At 40.9% G+C, this 10,750-nt stretch overlaps 1 protein-coding gene across 1 annotated transcript; it reads left to right on the forward strand.

The window, feature by feature from the left end:
- Positions 1 to 15: 15 nt before the first annotated feature.
- Positions 16 to 9,219, forward strand: rab5ab (RAB5A, member RAS oncogene family, b). The gene is made up of 6 exons (XM_035608595.2): positions 16 to 184; positions 1,972 to 2,198; positions 4,261 to 4,412; positions 5,620 to 5,742; positions 5,962 to 6,055; positions 7,303 to 9,219. The coding sequence occupies exons 2-6, from the start codon at positions 2,033 to 2,035 to the stop codon at positions 7,416 to 7,418; spliced, it is 651 nt and encodes a 216-aa protein (XP_035464488.1). The 5' UTR covers positions 16 to 184; positions 1,972 to 2,032; the 3' UTR covers positions 7,419 to 9,219.
- The last annotated feature ends 1,531 nt before the right edge of the window (positions 9,220 to 10,750 follow it).

Below are 10,750 nucleotides of genomic sequence, written 5' to 3' on the forward strand. Positions count from 1 at the left end.
TCCTTCGTACAATGCGAAAAGGGAAGTTGAAAGAAGTGGGAGAGGGACATCGCGGAGCCTTAAGAGATCATACGCTACAGCTGCTGGCTGCATACTGGACACACACTGTGAACAGACACTGAAGTGCCGCAAATATTGACCCGGAGACAACATTCACAGGAACTAGCTTCCCCCTTTTTGGCAGGTGAGTTGGTAAAAAAAAAATTCGCGTTAGCTGGCAAGCTAACGACTATCCCGAGGGCTCCTCCCGATGCGGCTACAGCTGAACAACGTTAGCCAGCCCAGTGCCTATTATCTGGCTAGCTAACGTTAGCTAGCCGACACTTGAGGGCCAAGCTAGTTAGCATAGCAACTGAACGTTGTCGGGCTGTCGAATCCGAATGTGTCGTCGCGTTTATATCATGAGCGCAGTGATGTTCAACACAACAAACCCCCGCGAGCCTGTTTCGTCCAGTGTTTGATTAGGTAGGTCGCCGATTTAACGTCACGCAGCTAACGTGAGCTAGCTGTCATTAGCTGTACACACCCAAACCTGCATCATCTCTGTTTTGGCATTCTCGAACGCTGCAAAGACACCAGTTTTACGTATTGCGTGTGAGCATGGCGTCCGAGACGCTAACGCGATTGAAACCAACGTGACACGGGTTCGATTGTGCTTTACCACAGGCAGAGGTTGGTTTTGGGCTAGCCGTTAGCTGCTAACGCTAACAGTCGTTACCCTGCTAATTTCGAGCCAGTCATCAACAACATAAGAGGTTGTTTGTGGTTCTCTGTGTCGTAACGCGATTTGGGCAAAGTTGATGGCGATTCTTTTCGGACTGATACTCTCGAGTCTGCTCTGTGGGTGAAACTGAGACATACGGAGACAATCTGTTGTAAACTGGCGAAGTTGGTAAATGTTGTTACCCACCTTTAGGAAACGCAAATGAACCTCGAAACATGTATTTTCCACGTGTGATGTCCGACCTGCGTCACAGTGTTGCTTCATATAACTTCTAAGTACAAGCAGGAGGTTCGTTGGAGGTGTATTCAGAGACACCACACGCAAAACAACTCTTAGTCATTCGCAGATGAAGAACTTAAAAGTGGCACAGGTTCGAAATCTCGGCAGCTTTGGAATCAGAAGTTCCCATGAACGAAACGTTGTGGTTACTGCGAGGCTGAACATAGCCGCTCGCTTTCTGTCAAACTATTACGTTTTTGGCATACCTGTTCCACTTATTTGCTCAGCGGGTTGTGATGGCAAACACACCACTATTGTTTGGGGAGGAAGGAACGTGTTGCTGGTAATGTGAAACGCGCGATGACTCCATCTAGATTGAGCTATGGTAAATTTCCCTCCATGTTCTATGGTCATGGTTGGATTTTTACTGAGAATTATTCCTAGTACGCAAAGTTTGTCAGTCTGTGCTTGAACGTGTTTGTTTCGCACAGACACATATCATTTCATATCATGAGAAATATATATTATAGTAGGTTTATGCTGTAGATAATGTGCTGGACACCTGGACAACACTTTGCTATGCTGTAATAAATGTATAAAGTTAAGCAGGAGCATTTCCCTATGGAGCTCTGCATATTTTGCATATAACCTGATTATTAAAATAGGATTTGCTTGTACATTTTTTTTCTGTTCTGTGAGCTGTGGTCATGATATTTCCCTTAACCCACACAGAAAATGCTTCTTATCTGAACTCCTCTTATCTTATTTAGCTTTAAGCCATAAGATATGTGTTCCTGTGGCTGTTACCAAATGTTACAGCTAAAAAATGTAAGAAAATCATAATCATCATTGTCAATCATCCTGGGTTCTTGGATCATCATCCAAAAACCCAGCTCAGTTTTGTCTGTTGTACTTATGATTCAATATTTGAAACAATGAGATGTCAAAGTGTATGTTTAAACAGCGGATATGAATTGTTTTTATTCTTGTGACATGACACTTTGCTCTCTGTTCTCTGTCCTGCAAAGGTATTTGCTGAAGTTTTTCACAGTACGTCATTGTCCAGAGGAAGAGAGTGGACAGTGGGACATGGCAAGTAGAGGTGGAGCAACACGACCCAATGGGCCAAATACAGGCAACAAGATTTGTCAGTTCAAACTTGTGCTTTTAGGAGAGTCAGCGGTGGGAAAGTCAAGTCTTGTACTTCGCTTCGTCAAGGGACAGTTTCACGAATTCCAAGAGAGCACAATTGGAGGTATGCATCTTCACAAAATACAATTTTGTGTCTACTTTACTGTGAACACGCCTGCAGTCGGTATAACTGACTGCACTTTACGTTCATGTAATTTTCAGACTTGCAATGAATCACACAAGTGGAAAGCATTGATTATCTCGATCATTATCAGAATGTTATAAAATCTGTCACACGAGTCGTACTTCCTGAACAGTGAAAAGATTAAAAAACATGATAATAAAATCAGCATTTGTGATGTCAGAAACAGGAAATGTTTAGAGCTGCAGCAGTTGATAGATTAGCAATCGATTACTAAATTAATTGCCAGCTATTTTGATAATTGATAAATCGATTCAAGTAGTTTTAATGAAAAAGAAAGTCAAAATTCTCCAATTTCAGCTTCTTTAATATTTTCTGGTTTCTTTGTTCCTCCATGACCGTAAACTAAATATCTTTGGTGTGGACAAAACAAAACATCATCTTGGGGTTTGAGGAAACACGATGGACATTTTTCACCATTTTATGACATTGGACCAAACATCTAATGGATTAATTGAGAAAATAATCAACAGATTAATCGATAATGAAAATAATCATTCATTGCAGCTCTAGAAATGTTACCGAGAGCCGAGTATCATTGGTAGACAATTAGTTCTAACACCCCTAAAGAGCATTGGTGGCAAACTATACTTGATTCAGTGGAGAAAATCCTCACCTAGTGTAAAGGTGAATTCTTTACACCTAGTTCCTGGTTCCTCGCGTCAGGCTTGTGTGATGTTGAACCAGTCAGTTACCATCTGTGTAATCTTACAGTCATTAGCCTGTGGCAATCTTACGCCGACTGGAAATAAAACGATTGGTTCAAATTCCATCTACTCCACTGCAATGTTATTCTCTGAGTCGCCTGAGGCCAAACAATAACACCTGCACACTTGTATAATCTAAAACGGCACTGATCGTGGAAAGTAAATAAGTTCGAACTTGCAAAAACGGGCAAATGTACTTTGAAAAGTTATAACGTAAGTTATTTCTCTAACGTGTTGATATACATAATAAAGTGACACTGAAAAAACATAAATAGAGAATCTGGGTAATTTCATAATTGGAGAGATGCGGTTTGAGGTCAGCGATGGCCTGAAGGTTTACGACCGTTCAATCCACAGACCAGCGGGATAAGTCTGGTTGGGAAAAGTAAATTTATACTTGGCGTTGAGTGAATGTGAATTGGATTCTGTGTATTAAAGGTGACATTATGCTCATATTCATGTTCATACTTTTAATTTGGGTTACCACTTGAAAAGGTTTACATGCTCTAATGTTCAGAGAAGGCACCAGTGTTCTCATACTGCCCATTCCTGCAGCTCTTCTTTTCACCCTCTGTCTAAAACGCCTGGAATTCTTTTAGCTCCCCCCTCCCGATAAATCCCAGTCTGCTCTGATCGAACAACTGGCCAAGTCTTTTGTGATTGGTCAACCGATTTCTAAATGTGTAGGAAATGTCATGCACCTTCACCAGAAAAGTGGAGATTCTCAGATTGCAGGCGGGGTTACCCCAAAAGAGTCCAACTGTGACATCAGAGGGGGAGAGAAATTTGAACCAATGGTTCAGAGCCAGGCTGTAGGGTTTAGCCAGCTCAGAAAAAAAATGAAAGGGGGGTCTTTCTTTCACAGTTTGTGGGCTGGCAGGCTCCACAGATACACACGTTACACACGTGTATGTTCACAAACAGTGAAAAGGTGATTTTTTTTTGCAAAATATGTCACCTTTAACTGAATTTTAAAAAAGAGATATTTGGTATCAGTGAAACAATATTTAAAACAGTGAAAGAGTATTTAAAGAAAAGATGACTTCTACCCCGTCTTATTCTGGATGCCACTCCCAGATTTTGTATGTTCTGTATAAAACATGTTTGCTATTACTAAAACCAAATGTGAAAATGTGGGCCAAGTCAAGCAGATAATCCCCATGCGTGTCTCCAGCATTGGTCTGAAATTATTACCTCGCAGAAACACATCTTTTGCAGCTCACTTTGTTTGCTACAGGCCCATTTGTCACCGGCTCCTCTGCTTTGTGCCCCTGCAGCTGCCTTCCTGACTCAGACGGTATGTTTGGACGACACAACGGTCAAGTTTGAAATCTGGGACACAGCTGGTCAGGAGCGCTACCACAGTCTGGCTCCCATGTACTATAGAGGTGCCCAGGCAGCCATCGTGGTCTATGATATAACAAATGAGGTGAGTCGGATGTCATGGGGTCGACGTTACCGATGCTGCTTTCACCAGCCAACATTGTCAATGAAACGATAGTTCAAGCCAACAACAGAACCTTTTTTAGGTATCATGACAAATTAAGAGATGAGTAATCACTCAACAACACAGTGTTTTGTAGATGACGTGCGTTATAAAGACGTCACTAACCTCACTTGATTCCAAAAAGGTTACACATCCGAACCCTCAAAATTATGTGCTGATAGATTTTTGTTCACCAAGAGGACATATTGGACTTGGAACTGCCACAAAGTCTTTCTACTAAATGGCAAGTGTTCAGTTGTCCTTGTCTTTCAGATTTAAAGATGTTGCATATATCTGTAAATTGCCATGAAGATGGCCACTGATTTAGTTGTACCCAATTTCTAAATTGTAGCTGAAAGTTAGGCGGTCCATCCCAGGAGAACCTAACAGGGAAACGCCTGATTTCTGCGCCATGATTGGTTCATAATAATCATGTCCTAAGAATGATAAAGTCATAGATACTAAAACAACTGCTTCAAAAACAATTTACACAAGTAACTTGGTGCTATTTCTACCTCTTGGACCAGTAACACATTTAGCAGCCAACTGGTTGACAGATGAAAGGCAATGTTTTCAGCTAGTTGATATCTGTGAATTAAATTTCAAAAGACTGTAATTTAATAGCTTGAATATTGGAGGCTACAGATCCTCCTAAAATAAGATTGCCTTTAGTTCACTCCATCGGAACGAACTCCAGTGAGCTGTGAATTTCACGGTTCCCCATTTCACCTCAAAACACGTTTAATGCAACCTAGTACACTCACGCTCATTCAGCTCCACTCAGGTAGTGTTGGACCCGGCCCAACCATTTAGACTAAATAGAATTAGAAATGTCTCATTTATGTCCTGGGTCTGCTCAACATTCTTTATATCCAATAGAAAGGTGTGGGATTTTTTTTTTCCAAGGCAAATAAAATCGTCAGAGCTAAAAAAAACAAGTGTGTTGCCCACATTCTTTCCTCTTCTTTTTTTAATTGTGTGCACTGCATAACTGACAGTGCCTCCATGCTGCTTTTATTGTACCTGAGGACATTTTCATTTGTTTCATATCTCCTCGAACGAGGCTCCTCTTGTCCTCATCTTTTGCATCACATGAAAACTCATTGTTCTCGTTCCCTAACTGAGTCTCTTCATGCTTTGTTTTTTCCAGGAGTCATTTGTACGGGCAAAGAACTGGGTCAAAGAGCTTCAGAGACAAGCCAGTCCAAATATCGTAATAGCCCTGGCCGGTAACAAGGCGGATCTCGCAAACAAGAGAGCACTGGATTTCCAGGTTTGTCTCCTCCGAGCCTTTTTTAAATTAACTGAGGATGTTCACAGAACCAGAAGAATCGTGACACATAAACTGGAAGTTGTCTTGTTGAAGTTGTCAGTGTCCATTGATGGTAACATAAAATATACATTTTATGATTATTATTATTAATGACACGTGATTGACCCACTATACTGTGTTCTTACTTACGATTTCCTTATGTTGGTTTCTCCTTCATAGGACGCCCAGTCGTACGCAGACGATAACAGCTTGCTCTTCATGGAAACGTCAGCAAAGACCTCTATGAACGTGAATGAGATTTTCATGGCCATTGGTAAGTGTTCATGATGTGACTTCCAGGCGATTTCAGTCCTTGTAGCTGCCTTCTGACATGCACTGAAGTCTGGACATTTTCTTTGAACTTTTCCTGCCAGCCCTCTTGTCAAATTTCTGGAAAATGTCCAAGTGAGCCCATGTGAGAATACAGTAGGGAAATCACAGGGAGCAATCGGGCGCTAAACCCAGACGTCACCCCTCTCGCAGGAATGCTCCTGAAATGTTCCTGCGTCTGACCTGGTCAATCTTCTGCTGCGTGGACAGCAAACTCCTCTAAAAGTTAATGTTAGAAAACAGCTTATTTTTCTCGCCTCAAAGTTAATACTCACCTCCCAACACCACAATGTGTGCATGTCATATTAAATATCTTTTCTTCTAATATCTGCCATGACACTTGCTGTATTCCAATTCAGGGAATGCATAATTTTTAAGTCTGCATTTCAATGCCACTCACATAATAATAGGTAAAAAAAAAAAAAAGCTCAGACTGCTTTTGCCTGAATTTGAAAGACTGTGGTTTTTTTTGTCTGTATTATACAGCGTTGGTCTAATTTGGGGAGGATGCTCATGCTCAGTAAAGTCTACAGGAGAGAATGAGTGGGATGAAGCCTTGAAAACGTTGGCTACATTTGCATTATTAAAAGTCTTTACCATAAAGGAATCAACCAAATATTTTGCAAAATATCAACTCAGTGTAAAATGTATAGTTTGAGGAATAACCATTGTGGCCAATACATAGTTTGTCCACTAGAGAGAGCTGCTAGATATATTTTAAACTTTAATTTGTCTTTTCAGTCCATGACTTCGACATGGATTTATCACTTCAGTCTAATCTCAGCCCTAGAGATGAGCATCCACAGGCTGTTCTCCCTCACTGTCCTGTAGAACTGCAACTAATTACGCCACTGGTTGTTTTTAAAGCAATTTTATTTTTGAAATGTAAGGATTTCTTGCTTTTTTTTAAATAAATATTATTTTATTCTTTTAGTATTTTGGACTTAGTAGAAAATAAAACAAAGGGATTTTAAGTGGAGTTATACACAATTTTCTACCATTTTAACGTTATATAGACTAAATGATTTCATCAATGAATCCTGAAAATAATTGGCAGATTGATCGATGATGATAAGCCGTACTCTCTAACTACCATTGTTGCAGCTGTTGTTATGAATACTGGGACCAGGATCAAGTTATGTAGTGTATAAAGTCAGTGTCGTCACTAACCCAATTGTCATGTCATTGCAGCAAAGAAGCTTCCCAAGAACGAGCCTCAAGCCGCTGGGGCCAGCAGCGGGCGGAACAGGGGAGTGGACCTGACAGAGACGGCCCAGCCCACCAGCCGTCCCTGCTGCAGTAACTAACCCAGCTCTTCCTTCTCACCCCCCCTTCCCCGCACACATGTACACACACTCTCTCACACACACCCCTCCACTTTGCTCCCTCTGGACATCGGGCTCCTGGGCTGTCCCGACGTCTGACCTGACCCTCAGCCTCACTCCCCTGGATTAGCTAAAAGACTCTGTATAGCTGCATTTCTAATACCTTTTTTTTTTTTCATTGATGTTCTTTTTTTTCCCCTTTGTTTTTTACTTTTTTTTTTAACGAAGTGTATATCAATATAATGATGCATGTTTCACTACAACGCCTAAAAATCATTTTTGTTTCTTATTAAGTTGGTAGACTAACCCCATGGAGATCCGTGAACATGTCAGTTTCCAAGAGCGATTTGCTGATCAGAAGGTGTCGCCTAATTCGTCATTTCACGGGGTTGACTGGATGCGAATTACGTTGCGTGTAATACTCTTTGTGTGCGGGTTCAGTTTTGCTCACAATCAAAAGAAAGCCAAATTGTTCCCATCGTGAGAAGCCCGACTTCTCAGACTGTTAGTTGTGAGGCAATGATGTGTCGGGACAGTGCCAGGAAAAGAACCCCTCCCCTCCTCACATCCGTTACTCGAGAAGACATCTTCATCCAAAGGCTTCAAATGGAAAAGTGTGGAAAATAAATTTTCGCACTCTGTAGGTATTTGGAAAAGTATACACAAAAAAAGCAATTGGGGAATATTGAAGAAAAGCAGCCGTGATACATCAGGCTTCCAGTTTTGAGCAATCAATCACACATTTTGCCAAAAACACGTGAATCTTCATCTTTAGAGCAGGATGTGCTTGTCACTTTGCCACACATCACACTTGACAACAGTGTCCGTGGTGTGGAAGAGTTTTGGGAAGTGTTGGAACATCAGGAACCAACACCTACAGGTCAAAAATGAAACTGATATGACAAGTTAGTTAAATTCACCTTTGCTATTCATTGAATGCTTTCACGAATCTTTGAGTCCATTCCAGGAAGTCCATGTCAGCCCTGACACTGATCTGGCCTCACATGAAAAAAGATCAACAGGAAACTGTTAAAACATCTGGCGGAGTGACTCAAACACACGACTAAGTTAATCTCCTGTTGTCATTAATCAAACTTGTTTCTGTTGAAGCCAGTAGCCAACCGGGATCAATGTGGACGATCGATGAATTGGGGCGAGGGGTGTTATAGAGTTCAGACGGCACACAAACTGAAAATTGGACTATTATCCACTGTCACAAGTCTTTGAAAAAATATACTCTAATGTTATAGGGTGCAATGTTGCAATATTGTCTTCTTCCTCCTTCCGTACAGCTTGCAGCGCCCATGAGCTCGCCTGGAAATTTATCTAGAGATTCCGAACAATTGTACAGTTCAGTATAAGTCTGCGTTTCTTTTCTTTTTTTTGTTCTTTTTGCTCTATTTCATTCTAGACCTTGTCACAAACTGGTCAAATGTTAAGCAGTGGTGGTATTTTTAGATATATGTAGTGTTATTAACAAAATCCCTATGTGGTGTCTTGTTACTTTTCTCAGAAATGGTCCATGGTTATGTTTGAAAGGAACTTTTATCGCGTTGTTGTTGATCATGTTTTAATTGATGATAACTGCCCTTCGATTTTTTTATGACGGACTGTATTGGACTTGCTAACCTACGACTATAAACAGGTAGCGTAATTAACCTTAACCGGTGGTATCTCTCTTTACAGCTCAATGAATTTTAATAATGTAAAACAGCATTACTAGTGATGGGCTGATCAGTTTTGAGTGTCTGAATTACAACTTAATAAATTCGATGAAGAAGTTTCCTGTGTGCTTTTCTTGCTCTGAATATGTCGGTGGCGTCACGTGTCCGTGAAGCTCTCAAATCAATATTTTCACAAGATTCTGCATTTCATGATGCTGAATATATCACCACCCTCCTCGTTCTCTCTCCAGATGTCACGTGCATCATTTGTCATCAGCATCATGCATCTCTTAAGAGGCTGAACTTAGACACAGCAGTGCTTTGAGCCAAAAGCTAATATTAGCATGTTAATAAGCTCACAGTGACTCGTTACAATGGTTATTGTCCATGATGACATTTATATTTGGTCACATTGGGTGCATGAGTTTAAATTGTATATATATATATATATATACAAATATAACAGAGGGGAACCCTTAGGGACTTCCAGGACTTCAGAGAGGCCCAACATACTGTATCAGCATTTTAAATGTCATATTTAACATTTCAATTAATAATAATTATCTCTTTTAATTCTAACTTTTGGCTGATTTTAAATCAAGGTCTATAGAGTTGTCCAATCAGATTGAGTTGTCTCTACGCAGAAACGATGCTACAGCTCACTCATTGGTTAGGACTTCATGATTGGGACAGAAGTCCGGAGCTGTGTTCAGTAAGTGACGGGTGAATCAGCCAATCATATTTTGCTACCGTAGTATGCGGGACAAAAAACATCGCCCTAAGCCTTCCAGAAGGCCACTGACATGTAGATGGGTCAGTGAGCGCGAAGCGTGAAGGGCACCTTAGTAATGACATTTAAGCCAAAGCATCTGGTGAATAATTTAGAAGTTCTATCTAACGCATATGTACTCACACGAAACCCCATTTTTCAATCTGGGGATTTTAGTAGAGTTTGTGGCAATGCGTTGCTGGCGATGATTGTGTGTGTGTGTGTTTGCTACTAAATATAGGTAAATACACAAACTTATTGTATATACACTAGGGCTGCAAGTAACAATTACTTTCATTGTCGATTATTTTCTCAATTAATCGATTAGCTGTTCTATAAAATGTCATAAAATGGTGAAAAATGTCAATCGTGTTTCCCCAAACCCCAAGATGATGTTTTGTTTTGTCCACACATTTAGTTTACTGTCATAGAGGAGCAAAGAAACCAGAAAATATTCACATCAGAGAATTTTGACTTTCTTCATAAAAACTACTTGAACCGATTAATCAATTATCAAAATAGTTGCCGATTAATTTGGTAGTTGATCACTAATCGATTAACTGTTGCAGCTCTAATATACACACACTACAGCTCTGTTGTCTTCTCCCTTCTCTCTTCCCTCTTGTCTTGGCTGTGCTCCATCCAGACACTTCTCCCACTCACTGGAACTCCTCACAAGAAGAGTTCTCTGAGCTCGAGGCTCGTAGCGTATCTGCAGGAGTGACCTCTCCGTCCCGTCAATTACAATCCTCGTACGACTTGATTAAAAGGCTCGTTCATCCGGCGCCGCCCACACATCACCTGAGGCGAGAGGCAGAAGATGGAGGCGCTTGTGAGAGCAAGGCCACGGCCTGGAAGGAAAAATGAAACCCGAGACGTGC

The sequence above is a fragment of the Scophthalmus maximus genome, chromosome 20 (genome assembly GCF_022379125.1).
Source record: "Scophthalmus maximus strain ysfricsl-2021 chromosome 20, ASM2237912v1, whole genome shotgun sequence".
NCBI lineage: Eukaryota > Metazoa > Chordata > Actinopteri > Pleuronectiformes > Scophthalmidae > Scophthalmus > Scophthalmus maximus.